This window comes from Cinclus cinclus, chromosome 3 (genome assembly GCF_963662255.1).
Source record: "Cinclus cinclus chromosome 3, bCinCin1.1, whole genome shotgun sequence".
Taxonomy (NCBI): domain Eukaryota; kingdom Metazoa; phylum Chordata; class Aves; order Passeriformes; family Cinclidae; genus Cinclus; species Cinclus cinclus.
This window is the reverse complement of record NC_085048.1, coordinates 75,549,168-75,574,859: the sequence shown is the minus strand read 5'-3', so window position 1 is coordinate 75,574,859 and position 25,692 is coordinate 75,549,168. Positions and strand designations below refer to the sequence as shown.

At 35.8% G+C, this 25,692-nt stretch overlaps 1 protein-coding gene across 1 annotated transcript in view; it reads right to left on the bottom strand.

Moving 5' to 3' along the window:
* Positions 1–25,692, bottom strand: part of PRKN (parkin RBR E3 ubiquitin protein ligase) — a 563,177-nt gene that overhangs the window by 441,332 nt on the left and 96,153 nt on the right. The window contains exons 3-4 of the mRNA XM_062489014.1: positions 24,921–25,158; positions 1,763–1,881 (exon numbers count right to left, since the gene is read on the bottom strand). Coding sequence (XP_062344998.1) covers positions 1,763–1,881; positions 24,921–25,158 — 357 coding nt within the window. The remainder of the gene's footprint in view (positions 1–1,762; positions 1,882–24,920; positions 25,159–25,692) is intronic.

Sequence of the window (25,692 nt, the reverse complement as noted above, 5' to 3'; positions counted from 1 at the left end):
TCTCCCTTTCCTCTTTTGTACTTTTATGCTGAAGTACCTTATAAAATCTTCTGAAAGCTGGCATTTTTTGAATCAACCTTGAAAATTGGAACACCTTCCACTACAAGTTTCCAGCTACTTTGCTTTCATATGTACTATAACATATGCTAATAGAAAGAAGAAGCAGCTGTAATCTGCTCATTCAATTGAATTTATCAGCCTGCATATATTTATTGTGTCATTGAACCCATATTTGCCAAAAGAATGTAGGCCCACATACATTCCAAGCAAACAGAAGTTATTTATAGGTATACCATAGTGAAACTTCTTATAATAGCATTTCCACCATAGAGTTATGAGGAGTTTCTCAGAGACAATACAGGGGTGATGTTTTTAGGGTTTGTTTGGTTTGGTTTTTTTTAAGTCTCCAAAACAAAGAACAGCACAGATACTGTGAAAGCTGAAAAGTTTGGAAATTTATTTAGGTTTATTTAACACAAGGAATGCAATGATCCCAAATTAAACAGCACAGATGTGAAAGTCATAATTTTCAAAAGTGGACATGCTGAAGGAAGCTGCTGAGTCTAGCAAAGGACTTGTGTTGTGTGATGTCAATGGAATCTATTAGATTCAGACTGATATAGTGATAAAAGCAGTGCCTTTCAGCAGCACTGACCTCATGTATACAACCTGAATACAATATTGTCTGTGTTTATATCCACTGGAAATTAATGGTGTCTTCATTTATATGTGATTCAAGCCTATACTAATCACCAATATTTAAATACAAATTTTGAGAGAAAAAGAATCCCCTTAGATGTGTTCTTCTGGAACATAACAAAATGCAACACTTTGAAGCCTCTGAAATAAATCAGAGATCATTGGTTAATTCAGGAATAGCACACAAAGCTTGGGGGCATTGTGCTTGTGGCTCTCTGAATTAGATGTGTTTGAATTTTTTGAGCACAAAGCTGAAACTTCAAACCACAGCAAAAGACAAATTTAAACACTTGAATGTGGGTTGAATATGAAAGTTCCCTATAACCAAGCCATAGCATGGTATGGGCTCAGTCTTCTTCAAAACCTAAGCTTTTCACATAACAAACCTGGTTGTCAAACACCAATTTAGGAGAGAGGTAGGACTCTCATTCAACAGTTACATAACCAGTGAAATTTAGTAGCACTCAGAAAAAAAACTTCAAAATTTTACACTACTGCACATTCAACTCTCTCCCCAACATTCTCTCACTTTAGGGTGCAAGCCAAGCTTGAGAGATCTCTTACTAGTTTTCTGTGCAAGAACAATAACTTCCTTGTCTTTACATGCTGCAACAGGGCTGGATGGATAAATACTCTCAAGTACACATCCATTCAAAAACTTCTGTCCTCAGCCCATAATGGTCACAACCTAGATCTGAATTCAGGTCTTTCTGAAGCCTTAACAGCTCCAAGCCTTGAATAAACATCTTTTTAGGACATACGTATTTGTACAGATTGTGCATACAATCAGGTTAATCACTAGTCCTTAAAATAAAGAGCTAAGTATTTATTTCAAGGGCTGGCGCTCTAGTCTGCACCACGTTCCTTGTATATGTTCCAAGTAATGGAAACAAGTGAGTAAAATTTTCAACATCCATTGAATTACTCTTCTCAGATATAAACAGTAAGGAAAAAAAAAAAGTAGGACTACATATATACATATCCATATGTATGCAAATAGAAAAGACTAGATATGTCATCTCCATACACCCCAAAACCTTGAAATAAATCCAAAAAAGCTTACCCTTGCCAGCGTCAGGGTTCCTTGTTTACACACACTGCAACGGACCCTCAGTTTTCCAGGCTTCACAGCTTGGCAGAAATTTTTGCAAAAAACATAAAAACTGTTGTAACTTGCTGCACCTGTCAAGAGGAAAAACAAACAAACAGAAAATAAACATTTTGATGTGTACTGAAAATCAGGAGCAAACTGTCATGAAAGCATTCTGACTCTATTAGTGATATATTAAAATGATTTTAAGTTCTGAAGACAGCTTTGCAATCATCTTTTTTTGCCTGATCTAGTTCCTAACAGCTTCCAGTAACTCCTGCTTCTTGATGAATAAATACAGGGGAACTACACCTGTAATGCCTCCAGAGCTTACCACTGATGAGCACCAACTGAAATCCTTGGCAAGTGATGTATGAGATTAATTACCCCCTCCCTCCATAATTTGCATCTCACTTCTAGTCTAAAATTGTCCAGCTTCAATTTTTAGGAGGTCAAATTGCTTGAAAATTTCTTTAGATGAAGTTTAAAAGATTAATTTGACTGATATCATAAAAAGAAAACAATTATTTAATTTAGCAAATTTACTTCTATTCATGAAAGACTGGAAGCCAATTCCTTATTCTTGATGGTAGCCTTATAACCTTGCAAAGTTTGCAAAGTGCTGCCAAGATATTAGGCCAAGTAAATTTTCAAGGAAAATGAGATGAAACGCATTCTGTTCTGTGAAAGTATGGAACAGAATGTGATGTGAAGAGAATTGTGAAAGCCCAGGGCAATGCTAATGAATTTGATTTCACAGGCAATGCTGATCACTGTTTTGAGTGAGGCATTTTTTAGAATAGCTATGGTTATTCCTTACAAAATATCCCTGGCATGGTTTTAATCTAGACTGGACAGCTCCAAGTTCAGAGACTCAAGCTTATAATAAGAAGTTGAAATGAGACCAGAGTAAAGTTTGAAACAAAAATTTCTCAATATCAAGAGGAGATTTGACCCATTAACAGTGGTGGACTTCAGAATCAGTAGTAGTTCCTTAGAGGTGAAAAGTTTTTCACTGTAGTTCTCCCTATTGTCTTATTTCTCCCTACATTCATCAGCAATACATGTTTTATGCACATTTGAAGCCTAGCACATTACCACAGTAAATGTGATATGATCTGGAATAATTTTTTAAACATGGCTGACTTCCTTTATTTGTACATGTCCATCACACAGTAAAGGGTCAGACCCAATGTTCTGCCAATGCAAAATGCCGATCGATTACATTTTATACCTATTCATGGCTGTTCTTATTTAAACGTGCTCAAATATAGTAGAGATGCAACTCAAATGCAATTTCAGTTTCCAAAACTCAACCTCAGTGAACCATCATCCAAAAAATCCTTCTTTCTGAGAAAAAGTATGCATATGTCTACAAAGATTACGTACACTGTTGAAAGAAATTTTGTAACACCTTTTCCATTTTTCAGAAACATTAGCTACATGAGAGTATATCAGTGATGCATCCAAAACTAATTTTAGTCAACTGATCTGTCAAGTGCTTTCATGATGCCTCCTTGGAAAGTATTGACCACCATGGCAGAACATAAAGTATTACAGAATTTAAATGGAATTCAGTTTTTGTGGGAAATGATACACACCCATACATTCACACACTTACACACTTTTCATATGAATAATTGCAAGTCAAAGACTGAGAACACACCTCTCGAATCAGTCTAAAACACAGTTCTGGGATTAAAATAGTTAAATTAAAGGAAAAAATGCTTATACTGAACTATTTAATATATGATACAATGTTGTAAAACTTAATATGATGAAGTTTTGAACATCTGGGTATCCATTCACTCATATTTTGCTGGAGGCTCTGATTACTGGAACTGAGAGCATATCTGGATTGGAATTGATTTGAGCTAAAATCCAAATCAAAAATTTAACTATGGTGCAGCATATGAGAAGGAGGACACTTGCAAGTGACTTAGTTTTACTTTTGGCAGTTCCTCTATGCAGGATCAGCAGAACAATCAATAACAGTAAAGGTCAATGCCTTCAGCGCAATTCAAAGGGAATGCTCCATGACTTAAGAAAATAAGAATTGCTAGTAGAGGTCCACAGTAAACAAGATGATTTCAGCCACTTATTCCCGGCTTGGTCTCCACAGCAGGAAGTGAGACCAGAGCCCATTATCTATTCTGTTATCACTAGTCCTCTCCCATTGTTCCAATTTCCTATGTGGGCTGTCTAATGAGTCTACTGAAATTGTTCCTTTTATTCACACTCATCCTGAGTAATTCTGTGGTGCCAGTGCTAACTGTCCTAGTTCAGTCCTACACTCCAAACTGATTCCTGGCATAACTCTAATGAAATCCTTCCAGTTAAACAGAACCATCTTATTGAGTGCATGAGCCCTTACAGCATAAAATAATTTGTTAATTGGCTGATGCTTTTCCAGATCCAGTCCTCCATTCCCTTCTGTCTTGTGTCCCTGTCTCACATTTTATGCCAAGGATTAAAATTTATTTCAAGGACTAAAACACTAGAGGCAGGAATCATGCTCTCTCTCTGCTCTGTGTTCTAAGCTCATTCCATCTGGACCCAAAGATAAAATTATTTTATTGATAATAGACTGCAAAATATTCACCAGATAGTGTGGCATAAATCAGCATGACTGAATACTGCAGTAAAAAATAGTAGTCATAGGAGAGGCCTAAAATGAGACATATTGCTGATTTACTATAGAGGATAAATCTTATGCATTAGCTTGATATTTGCTCTGTGCAAAAATAGACTACATTAGCTCAATATTCATTTTTCTTAGCACTTTCAATTTTGTTTTTGGTTTTCATGAATATAAAAAGTCCCCCCAAAGACATTCCCTGCACACAAATTTGAAACACAAGAAACAGATTTATAATATAATGGGTTGGAGCAGTTAAGCAGCACAGATCTATTCAGAGACACAGAATAACTTTAGAAATATCTGCTATAGCAAGGAAGCTGGAAAGGCACAATATGACAAGAGGAATACACTGATTTTAGATGGAATGTGTTAAATGGAGATTTTTCAGCAACGCATTCACCATTTCATGCAGATGTGGGGATCACATTCTCACAAAGTGCAGTCACATCATTAGGTGCATGTCATGAGCAGCATCACCAGGCAAAACAAAGACTTAATTAAAGATGCAAATTCTGCAAGTAGGCTTACAGTACGACACTGATGACCAGCATTAAGATTTTTACTGATTTGTTCATGTCACTGACTATATCAGCATGGCTGTTGGCTGAGATTGCATCCTTTTGGAACCCTTTTTAAAGAGAAACTGAAAGACACAGGATCAAGGAAATCTGTCTTATGCACCAGCTCTGTCATATCAATATTAACAAAGAATGTAATTATGGCACAGTGCCAGTAATCACTAAAAGTGCTGCAGAACCAACCATATAAGTAAATGTATGAGGCACACAACTTTTGGGTATATAACTTTAAAAACTAATCAGAATTCAGAACACAATCTCTGTTTTGCAGTTTCCACTTCCAAATATTATCATCTAATGCCACTTATTACATGCAAGTTTTAGGAAAATGTTAAATGGTTTTCTTTATGGAGTTCATTTAATTAAGTTGCCTTTACTAACCAAAAAAGAAAAAAAAGCCACCAGGATGATATGAATACAAGAGACCTCTCATTTACAATCTTTGTCAAGACCTGTCCTCTCACCATAATAAGCCACACTCTCTCTTTTCTACCTCCTCAAAGCTAATTTCCTTACAAATATCACATCACAAAAAAAAAAAGTCCTAAAACTGTTTTCTCCCTTTAGTATTTTATATATATAAAAAAATGAAGTAGCTTTGTCTAATGCCAAATGTTTTATACTGTCTTCACATATAGGTTTTTAAGCTCCTTAGGACCTGAATTACTTCCTTATTTCTGTGTTGTTAATGATGACCATGCTCTGGGAGCTTTGTACATGTTAGTCATAGCACAGACCAATTATTTTGATATGCATGACTAGTTGATGAGAAAACATTAGTCATAATGACTATAGACTTGATCCTGGAATCTCTAATCTGTCAAAACACCCATTATCATCTATATGACTGTTTAAGGAATAAAATCTAAATAGGGACATTAGTAGTAAACCTACTGTTTTCATTTGAACTGCATTTTCATATAGATCATACTGATTACTGAATCTTCCCTATAATCACCTATTTAAAACAGGACACAGCTACAGGAAATATTTCAACAGATTGAAAACTACATAAAGCTAGCACTGTTTCAGATTCCATTATATTTACATTTAGACTAGTTGTAATTTGTAAAATTACAAATTTAGACTGACTGTCAGAGATCCCAGACAATTTTGTCAATTTGCATCCATATAATGAAAAATAACACAGTTAAAAGAGAGAGAAAGAGAGAAAGAGAGAAAATACTCTTCCAGCTGCGTTCACTTTAAGGACTTGGTTTGATTTAACACAGTAGGAGGAAAAACATCTGAAGTACAAACCCAGAAGGCTTAAACTAGTGAAAATTTCCTCAAAATGCTAAGTTAAATTTAAAAAAAAAATCTGTAGATTGCACTTCTGGACCCAAAATATGAGAAATTACTTACAAGATCTAACTCACTTTGCAAATACACAACTGGTATATTTTGTCTATTAACTTTTGCCCTCTAAGCACTTTTCTTTGTCTGCAAAGATTTCACAGAGCACATAGCTTTCCTCCCCAGACCCATGTATGTGGATGCACACATTCATAAACTTTTCTACCTGTTCTATATTATACTTCCTCTTAATTATGCCTATCTAATTTAGAACATGAAAAAGGTATTTATTTAACAGTTACATTCATCTAAACCAATTACGATATATTCCAGTTAGAAAAATTGACTTATATGGTTTGATTCAATTAATCCTAAAGTAGATATAAAAACATACAAACATGTCAGATAAGTTGTGTCTAAAAGGGTCTGTTTCTCTCTGTTGTGGGGATTTAGAACCATAAGGTGTGGTAGAAATATCTACTTTGCAAACCTCAAAAACAGGAAGACGAATCCTACTTAGTAATGCCATGCAAAAGAGCTTATGACTAAGAGATGAAGAATTCTGCAGTATGGATAACAATATAAAATGGAAAACACCTGAAAAAACTCAACAAACCAACCACAACTCCTTTTCTTCTCCTTTTCTCCTCAAATAGGACTTACAGAATGTCTATGGATCTCAGGTAATTAAAGTATATGGAATATACATGTATATATAAAAAAAAAGGATGTGTCACAGTTACAAGGACTAAAATTTTAAGAAGAGTTGAAATTTGGCTGAAGAGAGTGTAATTCCAAAGAGGTGGAGTATGAGAAGTTACTTGACAAAGACTATGGGGCACACTTAACTTTTTAATACATTTTTAGTGAAAAATTTTGTGTGAGAAAAAAACAACCAGGAAACATCTATGAATTAAAAATATGCAAAAAGCACAGCATTTGATCTATCTTAAATTACTGGAATCCAGGATATTAGTATACTAGGCTTTCTCTTCCAATAATTATCGTGAAAGAAAAACCATCTTCACTTTTCTGAACCTCGGTATCATTTACTTTCACTTATTTTATATTTCACTCAAATCCTTCATTATCTTGTTACCCATCTAACTTCTGTAATTACCTTTTCCTTGTCTCATTCCCTTTCCTGACCTCTATATAAGTTTCTCCTTTCTCTTACCTCTCACAGTATATCTTTCTCTCCTTCAGCTTGCTCTCTGGTTTTCAGACAAAGGAGCAAAATTCAACCTTAATGCTCATATTTACAACAAGAGTGAAGGATTAAAAAAAAAGAGGAAAAAAGCCCCCAAAATACAATTGTGATGATTCTGACAGACAGGAAAACATGGAATAAAAAATCCTCAAACAACCAGAAATTTCATGAAACTGCTGAAAGCTTGGCAAATAATACATGGGAGAAAAACAGTGTTACAAAAACAAAGGGTACTTAAAAGTCTTAAAAGGTATCCCATAAAATGTACTTCTTGTGCATGAGGAAACCACTATGCAGCAATTGTGATGTTCCCCACAACTCTCCACCCTGAGCTGTTTTTACATCACTGAAGGCACCCAGTGTGACCTGTGGTGATGACAACTGGCTGAGCCTGGTTTATTTGCAGCTGAAGGTAGCAACTTCTGAGTTTATGCCTAAGCACGTGAAGGCAAGTGAAGATGCTCCAGAAGTCTGTGTGGGTCACACAGATCATGCAGTGTAAGCTTCAGTATGAGCAGCAGATCCAATTCATCACAGTTTTAGCAAATAAACTAAGAAATGTTTAAAAATTAAATCAGTGGTCATCAGGAAAGTCCATAAGGACAAGGCTGGTTCTATGTCAGACCAGAAAAACAAGAATATACAAGATATGCATCCAGACACAGCGCACTTAAAGACACAGCTCAGGGACTGAACAAAGGAAAGGACCTGAGCTTAAATGTACCTCCTGGGCCAGTGGGCCCACTGGGGACGTGTGAGGTGAAAACCTCTGACGAGGCTTCCAACAGCTCTTTCTCACAAAGCTCTTTTAATAAAAGTCTGACCCAAGGTTACACAACTGCCCATTTCACAACTGGCCTTTGACACAACTAGCTAAACACCGAAGGAGGGAGGGAGGGAGGGAGGTGGAAGAAGTCAAAATAATGGCTATTCCTACTGAGTTACTTCTCTGCAATAGCTTCCTAATTATATCCTGTGTCCCAAAAAACCCAGCCCTACTCAACTACAATTACAACTCAAGTAATTACAACTATGAAAGGCTGGAACCAGCAGCAATATTCTTGCTGTTAGCTTTGTTACACTCTGTCACCCTAATACATGACGTTCTGGAAAAGTTTGTTTTTCAGAGCACCCAAGGAATACTGAGGTATAATAATGAGGTAGTAAGGTTTATAGCAGATAACTAATTTATTCAAGGTACTAAAACTTTATCCTTGGAAGTGGTAAAGGCCTTCTTGGATGGGGCTTTGACCAAACTGGTCTGGTGGAAGGTGTTGCTGCCCAAGGAAGGGGATTGGAACTAGAAGATTTCTAAGGACCTTTCCAACTCAAATAATTCTATGATTAAAAGAACCTTTCTCAGCAGTTTTGAAATAGAAATTGTATTGTTACTGAATGACATGCAAAATTCTCTTGTATTCAAATGCATAGTTAAAATATGGGAAATAGAGTTCAGGAATAAATTATGAGTTTTCTCAGTACAGTCCCAAAAGAAAATTGTTACAGGACTTGAGTATTCACCATCAGAAAAACAGAAATGAACAGTGAAATGACAAAGTTTGCTAGTTATATGATTTTTTTCCAGATAGTAAAACTTAAGGCCAACCAGAAAAAACCAAAACACTGAAGACTGCAGGATGCTGAGTAAAAGTAAAATGAAAAATTAAATTCATTGTAGATATATATTTGTAGGAAAAATAATTTTACCCAAACGGTGATGGTCTTGACTAGTTATTTTCACACAAAAACAAGATCTTGGGGCTATAATAGCTAGCTCTATGAAAATTTCAGCTCAATGCTCAGTAGCAATCAAAAAAGTAAATTGAATTCTAGGAATTATTAAGAGAGGAATTGAAAACCAAACAAAAAACAATCAAAAAACAAAACAAAACAAACAAACAGAAAACCCACAAAACCAAATCCACCCCAGAAAACAGATGTACAAAACCAGTAAAAATTCATTATCTCCTCCATATTTAGTAGCATGTGCAATTCTATCTTTGTTTTGCATTCATAAATTCCACATATACTTCTTTCACAGGACTGTTTATTAATGTACTAAATAACTTGTTAATGCTTTTATTCTGACATTTCAGTGTCACAAAACATAGCACAATAACAGTGTACCACAGAAGCTGTCCTTTTGAATGAGCTGTGGTACCTTTTTTCATTTTCAATGCCCTGCATGTCAGACTCCTTAGTCTAAAGTTCTCACATAATTAGAATTTTAATGGCAATTTACTTCTCTTAGAAATGAAAGAGAGATGGAAAATGGCTCATGGAAGATGTATCTGTAACTTAGTTGATACAATGTTTTTCAATACAGACAGAAAATACCACTACCAGCACTTTTAAAATTGAACTATTTAGTTTCTGAAATGTGCTATTTAATGATATAAGTAACTTATTATTTCAGTAAAAGTAACATTTTGAGGAAGTTCCTTAGCTGGTTTTACAAGTGAAAAGACATAAATTGACAATCTTTCTCTTAAAGGCTTATCCAGAAAAATGGAAAAGATTGAATATAAATTGCACTTTACTATGCTCTGTTACCTCAACATAATTGCATGGTCATTGCATCACTTTTATATAATGCAACACCAGGAATATATTGTAAACAGTAGGAATGATTTTAAGAAAAAGGTCAGCTTACAATTTCACATACTCTGTTCACATATGCTCGAAACTGGAATGTTGCATGTACAACAATATCCTTTTGCATTTAGAAGACAGTTTTGAAAATACAAACCTAAGTCAAGAGGTTTCTTTATCTCCTTAAACCATTGACCAAAAGGGTTTGGGAAGAAGGTATACTAGTTTTTCCAGGTTATTAAAACCAGCCAAGGTATTTAAGCAATGGACAGTAATCAGCATCTCTTTAAAACACTTCAGTTATGACATATGCTAAGAGCTAGCTTCCTTCTGTAGAGGAAGGAAAATACAGAGCAAAGTATTTCAGGAAAAGAAGGAAAGACAGACAAAGAGAAAGACAGAGTGCACTCTAAACTCAGAGCTTAAATCTCAAAGTTTCTCTAGCTCTGCATTAACTAACAGAATTCCCCATCCACAGATTAGTTGAAAGGCAGCAAGATTCATCATATTGAAGTTAAAAATGCAGAAAATGGCATCATAGTAGTCCTCATTGACACGTATACATGCAGAGTCTGCTGAGCATCTACGTCTGTTATTTGATAAGAAGCATGGAAATAATAGTCTCAGACTTTGAAACAGTGGTAGTAACTAATCCTATCCTTGCAACTCTTACAGATGCCTCAACACATCTAAAAATTCCTCACAGAGAGGTGATGGTACCTATGATCTAGTGATGCCCCTTGCTATGCCAAGATACATAATTCTACACAGGAAAGCTTTGTGCTTCAGCTCATGTCCTTTCACCACTGCAAATCAGGGGGACCCTTTGGGGTGGCTCCAGCCAGAGGAACCTGATGATCTGAGCATCTTCATAAACAATAGGAAAACACACTTTGTTATCCAGAAGGAATCAAATGGCTTCTCTATCAGAATTAATAAAGCTAATGTTGACGTTCCTAAGTAGATATCTGTAACTTTTAATTACCCCTTTTTCCTTTAATGCCAACCTATGATGAAGTGAGAACGCAGTAATTTGCAGGCCCATTGAGCCTTCTCAGTAAGAGATGTTATCAATATATATGGTTCATTCACCTATATGTTCTTTGATTCATCAGTTATTATATATATATATATATTATACTATATGTACAGTGTCTTCAAATGTAACAAGGTATGAAATGTTCATTGCATTTTAGAGGCTAGACTGCAAAGCAATTATCTGCTCAAGATTAATTTAACCAAGTCCTGCTATCATTCTTCAACCTGTCAATTTAGGAAACCACCCTCTTCCCCTTGTTCCCATTCCTACCACATGACCTGTAGAGCCTCCACTCCTCACCACCCTATGTAGAGCACAGAGTTTTAGCAGCTGCTTGTTACCCTACTCCCAATCAGTGTGACAGCAAACCACAGGCTGCTAGCTGAACTCTCAGTTGCTCCCTGGGGTGCCACACCAATCAATTAAACAAATTGATTTTGTAGAATGGTTTTCTTCAAGTTAAACAGAAATGCGTAAAGACTGTTTTGTACATTTGACTTGAGATGTGCTTCATACCTCTTAATCTCTACAAAAGCCTGTTCTCCTCCTGCTGTCTCACATAAACCTAAGAAAGCTGATTTGTTGTTTTTCTTTCCATACAATGCTTTTCACAGTTTGACAAAGTTTTGTGCTGGAGGAGTTCTCCTTTCTAGTGTTGAATTCCCAACTCACACTATAAAGTGGAAGACATTCCTGCAGAGTCTAAAGAGAAAAGGTTTCATCCCAATGCTTCCCTATCTCCTTCATCAGTAAGCATTTGATCTCTAGTTGATTCTCTTGAAGAATTAAGATAATCTAGAGAATAATCAAGGTACTCTAGCTGTATCTCCAGTACCTAATGCAGATTCCTGTTCTACTGTGTATCTGTGCAGGAGTTAATCAACCCTGCAGTTCTGCCCTATTTATAGTATATTTATAAGCCATTTAGCCAGAGAAAATTTCTTCAGAGGGGCTACAGGAAAACAGAGATAACAAAACAAAATATGATAGAGATTGTGCAGAAAAGCAGAATGTTAGATGTTTTTAGACATGGCAATGTTTCATGAAGATGTTTTATTTGTCTACATATTGCTGGTCAAACACAGATCTTCGTGCCTGGATAGCAAATATAAAATCTGTTTGCTCACATTTACACTGGTACATTTAGTGTACCTGAAAAACTTCTATTACAGATTAGGAGACAAAATGTTGAGGACTGGAAAACATTTCTGTTTGAAAGAGATTTTTTTGCGTTTCTATCCTAAATAGTTCACAATATAAAGAAGACATTGCTCAAGATGAGTCAAATACTAGCTCAACTATGGCCCTCATTATGTTCCCAACAAATAAAAAATTACTGTGAACAATGCTATGGGGTTTAGAAACAAGGACAAGATGATCTATAGCTATTCATCCCATTTTGGGTATCAAGAGGGATTAAAATGCAATATCCATAATCACTACTCTGCATCAAATCAGGAATTTAGATCATAACATTTCACAGCTGAAGGTAGTGGAGATTTTGCTATTTATTTCATTATTTTTAGAATAAATACACCATTCTTTTGAAGAAAACTAAAATTTGCTTGTGAAAAGTCCCTGAGAATGTTAATTATGACCTTCATCTGGCCAAACCTCCAGCACTTCATCTAAAACACTACTGATGTTTGATTCAGCTACTCCAAAAATAATTAGTGGAAGCTAATTATTAGGGAAGAGTTGCAGTAGAAAAAAATTCGGTTGCTAAGTGAGACACCTTTAAATCAGAAATCTACTGTTGCTAGTTATAGTTTCCTTCCAGCAATATATGCTGAGCATTTATTGTGTGATAAAGCTAAAGAGCCAACTGTGGTGAACAAAAGGAGGAACTGTGGCTCCTGCTACTTTTGCTGCTCAAGAGAACTTTTGATCTTTTTTATAATTTTGGTTAAACCACGTTCAAAAAAAAAGGCAACAAGATAATGTCAGCCAGCACTGAAAACCAGGATACCGGGGTTTTTAATAAAATCCCAGACAAGTTGTGCAGTGTTGCAAGAAGATGAACATCAATGAGTACAGCATACGATGAACAGACTCAGCTTGGAGCACAATGTCTTTCTGTTCCTTCTCCCTACACATGAAGACACCATTTCCATAGCCATATATTTCTTTTTCTCTATTCCTGTCTTTTGACAGGTAAATGTCAAGACCCACAGAACTAACTGCTACTGCAGCAGGACGTCATGGAAGCTTGGAAAGAGACTGATGGTGCTCAGCAAACATGATGGCTCTCAAGGACCCTCGGGGCACTTTGCTCCAGGAGGCAGTTGCCACCTTTGATATTTCAAGCTGTGTTTTGCTGAGTGGGAGGATAGTTAAAATAAGAACATAACTACATATCTACCTATCTATCTATCTATCTATCTATCTATCTATCATCTCTCTATCTCAACCACATGCATTTTGCTTGGGTTTGCAATGTAGTTGCAGATATGCTACTCCAGAAATGCAGAAAACATTACAGGTAGACAGACTATCAAAACTTAATTTGAAGAATTCATCTGCAAATAACCAGTTATATAAGTAGTTGATTGTAACTGCTAATATATTAATGATATATAACTGAAAATATATTATATACTCATAGAATCTGTCATGTTTTCAAGAAAAGACCTAAGGCTGAATACTCACAGAGGTGTTAACAGTACAGATAGACTTGTAAGATACAATTTCAGGTGTATGAGTGCATATAAAGATTCATCTTTTTTTTCAACTAGCATTTGAAAATAGTATTTTGAATCTTAAGATTAGTGATTAACTAGGAACATCCAGATCCTGGATACCTCACTAAGAAAACTGTGATTCTGAGAGAGTAGTTGCACAAAAAATTGGTGCCACAGCACATGTAATCCAGCTAAGAAATATTCTTGTTTTACTGTAGCATACTGTCTCCTACACGAAAGGCAGAGCAAGGAAAACATTTTCTTAGTTTATTTTCCTTTCAGTTCAATAACGTGATGCTTTGACCTATCTAGGCCAAACTTTCTGTCCAGTGCCAATAGATCTCATAGAATACCAACATTTCAGAAATTTGTAGAAAATATTTATCAATTACAAACAATGATAAATGTTGCTAAATATGCATCTTCTGTTCCAACTTAATAAAATCTTAATTGCTGGACATAGTGTAGGCAATGTTGTTTCATGTACCAATGTGTAAGGAAGAACAAGGTTTACACAAAAGGTTCAGTGTACCTCAGAGTAGGAAGAAAGAAACCCTGCACTGAAGGGTATTTGGAAATCCACATAAAACTGATAATCTCAGTTTTTATGATTAGATATTATCTAAAAGAAATAAAGAAGTGAACAAACACAGAGAAAAAAAAACAGAGGCAAAAAGAATTATTAACACTAACTGAAATTGCAGTTGGCAGTCTGTGAAGAGAATTGTGAATAGACATGAAGGTCCATTGGCATGACTAACAATGGTCACTCAAATAGCGCTGAAAATGTGAAATTTTCACCAAAACAAAGCTGATGGTAAAATCCTAAAGACTTTTGATACAGCAGTGCAGGAGCACGCACTGACTTTAATTCTGTTTTTCTGTGAGTAGGAATTAGAACTTCTGACTTAATTGTCCATTTTCCTACAATGGCCACTTTCCTTAAAAACAACAACAACAAACAAACCCCTCCCACCCACAAAAACAAAATTAAAAAAAAAAAAACACCAAACCAAAAACAGAGAATCTGTCTTCTCCTGCCAAATACAATGATCTTTTTCTTTCACAGAAGTTCGAATTTAGTCCCACTGAAATATTTGTATTTATAAGGAGAAAGCTGTGTTTTGCAAAGCTTTTTATCATTTGCTATCAACAGAATTTTTTAATCTCTTCCATGTAATTACTTTCTGCAGATCAAGCCTTTTTAATAGATCTGTTCTCCCAATGTCCTTGTTATGTGTGCAGAGCTCCCAATGACATTAATGAATGTTGAGCACACGACTTGAGCACAAGAGTGATTCCTGTTATTTCAAGTGCTAAGAGCTCCTAACAGAGACCATGTAGGGCAAGCACTAAACTGCACAGTGGCAGTAACTACTGTTTTTTTAATGAACTTTAGGCATTCTTAAAATGCCATGGGATAAAGCCCTGGAGGAAAGAGTACAAGAAAACTGGTTAATATTCAAGGATCATCTCTTACAAGGTTAGGAGTGATGCATCCCAACATGGAGGAAGTCAGGAGGCCTTCATGGATGAATATGGAGCTCTTGGACAAATCAAAACACAAAATGAAATCATACAGAGGATGGAAGCAAGGACAGACAGCCTTGGAGGAATACCCAGAGGTTGTCCAAGTAGCCAGGGATCAAGTCAGGATAGCTAAAGCCCTGATAGAATCAAATGTGTTCAGGAACATCAAGGACAATAAGAAAAGCTTCTATAGGTAGGTCAGTGATAAAAGTTAAAAAGGAAGACTAGGGAAAGTGTGGGCCTGCTCAAAAAAGAAACAGGAGCACGATTTACCCAGGACGTGGAAAAGACTGAGATACTCAGTAACTTTTCCATCTCAGTCTTTACCAGTAAGTGCTCCAAGCAGCAGAAGGCAAAGGCACGGATAGGTAGAATGAAGGAATGTGCAGGTGGAGACCAGTGACAAGTGATGTTCCTCATGGGTCACCTTTGTCGGTGACACGGATAATGGTGAAGTGCTGTGGTGCAATTGAGACACTGGAGGGAAGGGATCCCATCCAGAGGCACCCTGACACTTGAGAGATGGGCTACACAAACCTCATGAAGTTCAACAAGGCCAAGTGCAAGGCTCTGCATGTGAGTCAGAGCAATCCCAAACACAATCACAGGCTGGGCATGGCTTGAGAATGGTTTGAGACAAGCCCTGAGGAGAAGGTCTTGGGGGTGTTGGTGAATGAGAAGATGTGCAGCATGCATTCACAGCCCAGAAAGCCACCTCTGTCCCAGACTGCATCCAGAGAACCATGGCCAGCAGGGCAAGGGAGGTGATCCTCCCCCTGTACTCTCATGATAGCCCACCTGCAGACGTGTATCCAGTTCTGCAGTCCCCAGCAAAAGGATGTGGATGTGTTGGAGTGGATCTAGAAGGCCCAGGAGATGATCAGAGGTCTGGAGCACCTCTCCTGTAGAGAAGCTGAGAGAGTTGAGGTTGTTGCACCCAGAGATGGGATGGCATCAAGAGCCCTTTTAGCAGCATTCCCATACCTAAATGGGACTACCAGCAAGTTGGGGAGGGAGTTTTTGCAAGGGCATGCAGCAATAGAACAGGGGAGAATGGCTCTAAGATAACAGAGAGCAGGTTTAGGTTGGATATAAGAAAGAAGTTCTTTACTGTGAGGGTGGTGAGGCATTGGAACAAGTTGACCAGAGACACTGTGGATGCCCCAACCCTAGCAAGTTGGATGAGGCTTTGAGTAACCTGGTCTAGTGAAAGGTGTCCATGGCAGAGAGGTTAGAACTACATGATCTTTAAGATCCCTCCCAACTCAAACCATTCTATGATTTTATGATTTTTTTTCTTGTGCCTCATATTGGACTCTTCCTGTCAAAAAGAATCATCCTAAAACTCTATTATCAATGTTTTTATGTGTAAGAGATGTTTCCTAAGTGTTACTTTCCTATGTTTCCTAGTAGCATCAGTAATAAATTAATATAAACAATTATTCTGGAAAACATAAAATGTAGTTTTGTTTAATTGGTACAGAACATTTTCCACCTACAAATCCCATCTCCTGCTGGGGGTATAAAGATGCAAGTGATGCACTTGAGAAAGAAAGTCCATCCATGTGGTCCCCTATAAACAATCAAAATACATTGCAAGAACACAACTCTCTTCCACCCCACCCCTGGACACAGGAGTCAGCAAATACTGTTCAATTTACATGGAAGGGCCTTTAAAAACAATAAAGTAATAAGACACGTTCATGAGAGATAATTATGCCATGTAAAGATAAGCATTCCCGGAAGAGCTTTAGCCTCTATTAGAAAAGAGCATTTTTTACATTTTTCCTCTCAAATTAATTTCACAGACATGCAAGGTGTGATGGGAAAACGGCACCATTCTCATCAGTGTTAAAAGCATATGATATGAATGAGGTCTCCAGCATGGCACTGCCTGCAATAAATTATCAAGTGTGCGTTCTGTTTTCTGAAATGGGCTCAATTTATCATTTTATTGAAAAGGTTCCATTATGCTAATGTCTTATAAAATCACTTTCTGCTGTTGCTAGAAGGTGAAGAGGGGATATCAATTTTTATATATAGAATTTGGAAGTATTGCAGCAGTGAATTGTCAAGGGTTAATAACCCTAACAGAAGATAAAATATACATAAGAGGAAACTTCCAAGGACTTTGTAATGACAAATTTTCATAACCCCACTAGAGCCAGAATAGCTTTGTTAAGCTTAACTCTCTTAAAAGAAATGTTGACAGAATTAGCAATAGTTAATTTCTGGGCTGAAAACTCTCCCTCTCTTCTCCAATTAGCCCTTGAATTGACACTGGAGATTGTTCTTTCCCAATGAAGATCAGAATAGAAAATATCATTACCATTCTTGTCAATTTGCCCAGATAAAAAATATGAAGGATAATGAAAGAGGGATACATGGGTGATGATTTGAAAAGAGGAATACTCCTTCTCTAAATAAAACTTTCTGTAATAAGAACATTACTCTTTTGAATTATTGTTTACAAAACAGGAAAGTATTAAAAGAAGAGAACTAGATTTAGATAGGCAATATGTTTGATCTCGCATAATAGCAATTCTGTGGTTTTGTGGTCTGTATTCAAAACACCTCTTATTTTGCTGTGCATCAAAAAACCAGAGATCTGTTTCAGAAACATTATCCTGTTTTTAAAAGGAAAGATTAGGGCATGCCTTCCCTTCCTCTGAACGTACTCATAGAGCATAATCCAAGGAAGTACAGTATCAAGAGGGATAATTTAATATGTACTGACAATAACAAGCTGCCCAGAGAAGGAGTTGAGTCACCATTCCTGGAGGGATTTAAAGTTCAGCTGTGGCGCTTAAGGACATAGTTTCATGGTGGACTTGGTAGTGATGTGTTAATCTTTGGACTCCATGACCTTAAGGTCTCTTCCAACCTAAACAATTCCATGATTCTACGACTGCAATATATTTTAGCAGTTGAAAAGAAGTGCAGCTAGAGCACTTTAACACTATCTCGTTGTAGCATCAATAAAAACCCTTCTGGATCTCACAGCTTCAAACATGGATCACAGTTCAACAACTCCTGTCATACAACATTTACCATTTTGGGAACTTCAAATTTTTGGAAAATTCTCATTCGATACATAGGAAATATTTAGTGCAATTGAGTTAAAATTAAATTCAGTGTCTCTTTACACTATGAAAATTATATTGCCATACTCCTCTATTAATACACATGGATTTTTAGACCTGAGATGCATATACTTAAAAGGTGGTTACTTCTGAAAAACATGTTCTAACACTGTGACAGTCTAGTTAGGCACAATGTGCAAGCATTTTGCATCAAGTATGTGAGTAATGTGACTACCACAGGAACAAAGAAATGTGTAGTTGCACACATCTTTGTCTCAAGAGGCATCCTCAAAAGCTTGTAAAACAAAACAAAACATGCATGAGAGACTGCAAATGGGTAGAACATCTCCCATATGTTCCACAGGTATGAAACACCCATGAAAGGTAGCTGGAAAAATAAAAAACAATGGAAGCAGTGAAGAGCACAAAAGAGATTCAGGACAGGGACAAGTAGTATAAAACTATCAAATAAAAAAGGAAAACTGGAGAAGAAGGAAGACAAGTGCTTTAGTTCCAGTTTCTCTTTTAAAAGAACTGTCAGGCCAAATGAACTCAACTTTTGTGACTACAACACATCTGTGCCATGAACATGGCATCAGGTTATGGCATTGTATATTGACAGCAAATTTAAGATAAAAGGCCTAACAGTGAAAGTCTAACAGTTTAATGTATGTAATGAATGCACAGTGATAGCACTTAGCAATGTGCTGTACCTAACCACTAGCACAGAGAGAGCCATCAATGCAGGAATTTTGCAAAAATTTGTTTTGAACTTAAAAATGGAATTGTACATGCAATAAATTTACAGTGTGTAATGAAGAAAAATGCAGCCTTTCTTCCCAGAAATTATTTGTTAAAATCAGGATTGGTATATTATTTCTGAGTTGGTATTTTATTCTGCATTTCTTAAAAAGGTAAATTAATAACTTCCTTTTTTTGGGGTGCAGATTGATCCTCAAATTAGTATTGCATTTAATATTTAAGAGTTTGTAAAATAATACCTCATAAAAAAATCTGAATCAAATATAGGCTAAATCACAACGTGGTGCTTCATGCATTTTCATTTAAATTAAAAGTAGTTCAATCCTTATACAAAAGTAAACTGTCAGGGCACCAAATCCAAAAATAAATAGTAGCCTAACTAGTTACTTGAATATGACTACTGAAAGAATACATTGGTTGCATATTAAGTAATTAATAGTACTTTTTCTTATGCAGCAATATGAATCTTATTCAAATGGATATCTGTGAAAGAGGACTATCATAAGAATCATGTAACCCCCAGGAAATGCTGTATTAATGTTTCAAGTAATTTAAGAAAGTTCAGCATAAGCACTCCGGTAATTTGTTTTTCGAACAAAATTTTGATAACTCTAGGAAAAAGAGCCTAATTACTAAATATAAATTCTACAGAATACTGATTTTCCTTCTGCAAACTACTGGTTTACAGTACCTTGGACCCAAAGTATATTTGATTTATTAATTAATTTTATAATTAATCTACAAATTATTTTTACACATGCCAAAAGAAAAGTCTTTATACTGATTAATTTCCTTTGAAAAAAATGCAGTTAAATGACATGAGAAATTTTAGGAATCCTTTTCTATCTCTTTTAATGGAATAGTAAATTCTTAGATATTTGGACTGGTAACACAGAAAAGCAATATTAGGTCAGAGCTTCATGTTTCTGAGTGACAATAAAAATGTTCTTTCAATGCTGGAAGACATTTTGAATGGATGAGTGCTCACGTTTTCATGAAATTCTCAAAAAGGAATAAGAAATAGCTGCAGTTGTTCTCAACTCGGTACTGGGTAGTCCTACTCAGCCTAACACCACATGCAAATGGGGAGGTAGATGTACACCATAACCCTGCCCAGCCTGGATCTAATTTGAGGTTATAAAGTCTATAAAACTGTGAAGTAATTTTACAGTAGTTCAGGAGTTTAGACTGTTCATTTACTTAAAACAGATTTGGTACAGGAATTCTTATTCTTTTAGGCTTTTTGAGTAAAAGAGCTATAAAAAAGTGTAGTATCAATTAGAGGGGACAGGAATTTTTAATACACAGTCATAAGAATACTATTCAAAAACTTTTTGTACAATGTCAGCAATTTCCATGGTTAAGTTGATATGGGTGTTTTTATTCATCAGGGCTTGCCTCAGAAGTATTCACAGATCTGACTAGTCACACCCTAAACTGTGGCTTTCCCTTGTAAGTGTTTTTACTGTCTCTTTCATGGAATCAGACCCTTACATGGAATGGGCACCAGTTCATCACTTCACCCATCACTAACAATACTGAGGTTTTGGTAATGACAGCTTCATCAGCTTTAACTGATACTTATATTATTTGGAAAGATAAGAAGATTTAACATATATTAAGTTTTGGTAAAGCATTGCCTCATTAGACGGAAAGCAATCAATCGCCCTTTTTGCTAGAATTTACAGCTTGGCACGCCTAAGTCAGTATATACCAGTACTTTATTAACTCTCCTCTGAAGAGAAGAACATGGAAAAATAAAGAAACAGAGGTGCCTTGCATGCAAGCATTTGTAAAAGTCTACCTAAAGAACATCAGGGTTTTGGGGTTTTTTGGAACGGACCAGATGAACATTCATTTAAAAGTTGAAAATAAAAGAATCTAAGTAATGATGACCATATCTACTTGATTCAGACAAAATAATAAACCAGCTGATAATGGATTAACCTGGGAATTACATAATTAACAACATTCATGTCATCTTACAGAAAACAGATTCTGTTGAACTATTTTTTGATATTACAAATTTGCTTGACATCAGTCATGCAATTTAGAAAGGGGAGGGAATGAGTATCTGCAGCCTGACTTCCTGCCTAGCACTATCTATATTACTTGTAGGTTGAAGTCCGATCTTCATGTTTCAGAAAAAATGTTCTACCTTTTTTTTGTTTGCTTGTTTTTTCTTTTTTTTTTTTTTTGTTTGTTTAAATGGACAAATATGGAGAATTCTTGTAAGCTAGGATAACTTGCATTGGTGGTTGATTTCCTGGCAAGTTAAAATCCATGTGTGGTATTTGTATTTGCTGGCTGGCACTTTCTAGACAATGAGAGCTAAAATCCTAAGATAGATGGTAAGATCCAATATTCCCACTTTACCAAATTTCTGCTCCACAGATGCCAGAACAAATATAAACCAATCATGGTGTGCATTTGTAGGATTCTCATTACTCTTCTCCTTAACATTCTAACAGTTTAGACATCAAAACAGTGTGTTATACAAGTTTTAGTTATGCAAGTGTCAAAAGCAGAGAAAAAACATGTTCTCCACTCCACTCCGTATTCTTTTATACTTCCAAATATCCTATTGGCTTTCTTGAATCTTAAATCATGATGCAGTCTCATATTTGGCAGATGAGTCATACAAACCCTTATATTTTACAGATTCATTTTATTCAGGTAGAAATCAGAGAATCAGAGAATTGTTAAGGTTAGAAAAGACTTCTAAGGTCATTGAGTCCAACCATTATCTCTTCATCTTATTAATGTATCTACTGATATACAACCATTATGGAATATGTTTTCATTTACTTACATTGTGTTTATTAAACCACTTTGTCCCAGATATTGGACAGGTGCAAATTATGAGAAATTAGGAGGGGGTGAGGTAGAATGAAAGTCCTGTGCTGAGATTATTTTACATGTCTGCTAGACATCACACAATGTATTCAGAACAAAGAAACAACAACAAAAACAAACCAAAAAAAAAAAAGAAAAAAATCCAAATCTCCAAGAACATCATCAACAACAGGAAAAAAAAAACTGAGAAGAAAAGGCATTTCTACTGCTTTCGTCTGCAAACACAGGAAACCTGGAATTCTTTGATGTAGAGATAATTTGGATCCAATGTCATATTTTTTTTTTTAGCTTGCTAATGACTTTCAAACTTCTGAATTTCTCATAGAGAAACACACCGTAGTCTAAAAAGCACAATGCATGTAAGATGCATCTCCAGACCAGTCAGGAGTTGCTTTCATTACTCACACAAGAGTGGGGTTGAGCTGGAAGGAGGATGTCCTGTTACATGCTTCTGCATGGAGCAAATGATACCCTTGGTGGAGACACACTGCCAGGCCATAGGGTTTTTCTCTCATCAAGTGCAGCAGTTCATGCTACCTAAGTATATTGCTTATATAACAGCAGTACAGCACAGCAAGAGTTGCCTCTCTCTTGGTTTGTCTAGTAAAATTTTACATTTTGGCCTCTAAGTGTACACGGGAATACTTCAAAAATACTAATTTAGCAGTCAAATGTTGCAAAAGGTTCTGGGAGAAGGTCTCGTGATGTGAATAATACCACAAACCTTTTTCCTCCGAATTTAAATGAGATCAAATAAAATCAGGGCAGGAACATGGGGTCAGCATAACAAATAAAAATAACTTTGGCTTCAGAAAGACTTAAGTCTCAGTGTTTACTGCTGCAATTATGGAATAGCTGGGTAGCATGTCAGAATAAACAATATTAAATTAATTAATTAATTAAACATTTGCCTCTAAACTGTATGTTTAAATTTGTCATCTACACACAGAAAAATAAAGATTATACTTCATTCACCTGACTATGTTGCTACTGTAGACTGATCATCAAAATCATTCATCTCCTAAGATAACAGCTTGGTAAATAGAATTTCAGCTATCAGTGATGGTACCTGCTTTCTTCAGCCACTCATTCCTACTACTATTAGCCGTATCATTTATGCCAAAGAAAATCCTTGCTACACAGTAAAGTTTACTGCAAAATTGATCTTGGAATAATCTTCCTTTAATTTCTTTTTTTTTCCTTTTAATTTTTTAAGGGACTACAAATTAACTCGCCCAAAATCCATAAGGAAAAATATAGCTCCCTATAATGAACAAAGGGGTGGAGCTGAACAGACAGGAGGACAAACTTTAAAAGTGAGAATCAAAACAAGGAAAGAAATTAATAGGCCTTTAAAAAGTACTTATTATTAACATCCTTTCACAAAGATCTATCAGTCATTAGAGTGGCTTTTTTTTTCTTTTTTTTTCTTCTATGACAAAATGCCTTTATAATTTAATCACAGATAAAACTAGCCCACATATTTTGTCAATACATGTTGTTCTCCTGCATTCTGCCATGAAAATATCTGCTGCAACATAAGACACCTATCAGTTTATACTTAGCTTCACAGAGTTTGTAGTCTGTGGACAAACAAGGCACATGACACATTTTAAAAGTCCTTACACATGTATAAACTATTCTGTGAAGTAATGTACAGCTATTAAATATGTGTACATATGTAAAGTAATGAAAAAAATAAATATGTGATAATATTTAAAAGCTCATAGTTTTGCTTTACTTCTGAGAGTAAGCCCAGGTTGAAGCCCTGTCCCAAGTTTACTAGATTTAAATCAGCATGCATCCCTCTTATCTCATTACTCATTCAGATTGGGAGATGTGGATCATTAAGCTGGGTACTAATTTGCTCCTAAACTGCACTCATTCATCATTAGTTGGCAGTGAGAGGTTGACCAAATCAGTTGTGGAATACTTCTGTGACCCTCCCATGGATTGTATATTTTCTGCATGAGCTACTTAATAAATTCTCTAGAAGTTATTTTAACAGTTTTAGTAGCCATTTTGTTAAGCAAGATGTTCTCTGCGGCCAGGTTAGTCACAGAGGTATCTCTGTCATATTCACAATTTGTCTTCTGTACTCTGGATATATTTGCTATTACCTTCTGTTCTGTGAAAAAGGGATACTTGTGTACTGCTCTTTATAAAAAGACATCTCTGATGGACAATTATAATCAATCACAACAAAATATGGTATTGCACAGAATGATGTATCTTCACTGGGGCAACACAGTGTTGGTAAGATCATTTTGCAGTAACTTGTGCCTTAGATTATTTTTTTCAATGAAAATATTCTCAGTAATCATTTGGTGGATGAAGAACTACAAATGTCCATAGTATGAATCATCACCATCATGTGTTGTGCCAGCGAAGCTTCAACAAATATTAAATTGATTGTAAGTACTTTTTAATAAATTGTATGGGTATGAAAGCAACACAACAGATTGGGAATTAAGCATATTTGCAAGGCGTACGCTGCCCAACATTCTAGTTATGGAAACTTCTGTAATGGAAATTTTACAGAGACTATCTTTTCCCTTCTCACAAACTTCTGGAGGTTTTGCCATCTTATAATAATTTATAAAACTATGAGCATAATACAAGTTAGAGACAGGAGTAACATAAGAAATCACTAATTTTATCCACAAAGCAAAATTATTTTGTAAGAAGACAGATTGGATGCTTATCACCTTAATATTGTTGTATTTCTTGTTTAATAAATAAAATAAACCATATATTTTGGGAGAATTTCCCCTGTGGTATGGAGCTAGAACTGTTCACCCTAAGAAAGAAAAAGACACATATTTAAAAATGTATATTGAAATGTTCAAAGTCACATAATTACCTGATTTTTCAGAGGGAAGTGAAACACTGTTTTTACCAGGATCCAGAATAACTGCCAGCCCTGCAGAGACTGATGGGAGGATGCTGGTACTGAGATCTATACGAGTTAAACTCTCAGGTTCTCTTTTCAAGGCTTTTAGAACACCACCAACACAGCTATCTTCTGTCTTCTCCTTGTTCTGACTGTTCTGTGGACTCTCAACAATATGCACAATGCTCTGCTGGGCCAGGTCACAGTTCTGCAACACAAAACCAAAATCACAATAAATAATTAATTGTGACATAATGGACAAAATTCCTCTATCTTCAATTTGTTAAATGGTCTCCAAATCATTTTGGGGAGAATTTCAGTGTGCAGTAATGGAGTTTAAAGCGAACTGACAAGTGTAAATTGCTGGAATTAGGATTACTTGCATTACCAAAAGGGTCACAACACTTACAAGTGCTAAACACTTAACAAAGAAATAGTGGACCAGAGCCAACAGCTCTAAATAAGTCAGGTTTATTGGCACAAAGTAAAAAATCTCCAATGGGAGCACTACTGAATCAAGCACTAAGAATATTCAACATTTAAGAGGCACTTGCACAGAAAATGCTGAAACACACTCCTCATGTAGCAATTTAGGGTAAAACTTGATGATTACAGAGAGTTCATGAACAAGCTACTCCAAAATATTTTTATAATTACGAATATGAAAGATGACGCTACTGATGAAGATAGATACTATTTCTTCTCTGTAATGTAATTTTCAGTCTAAATCTGGTTTTAGATA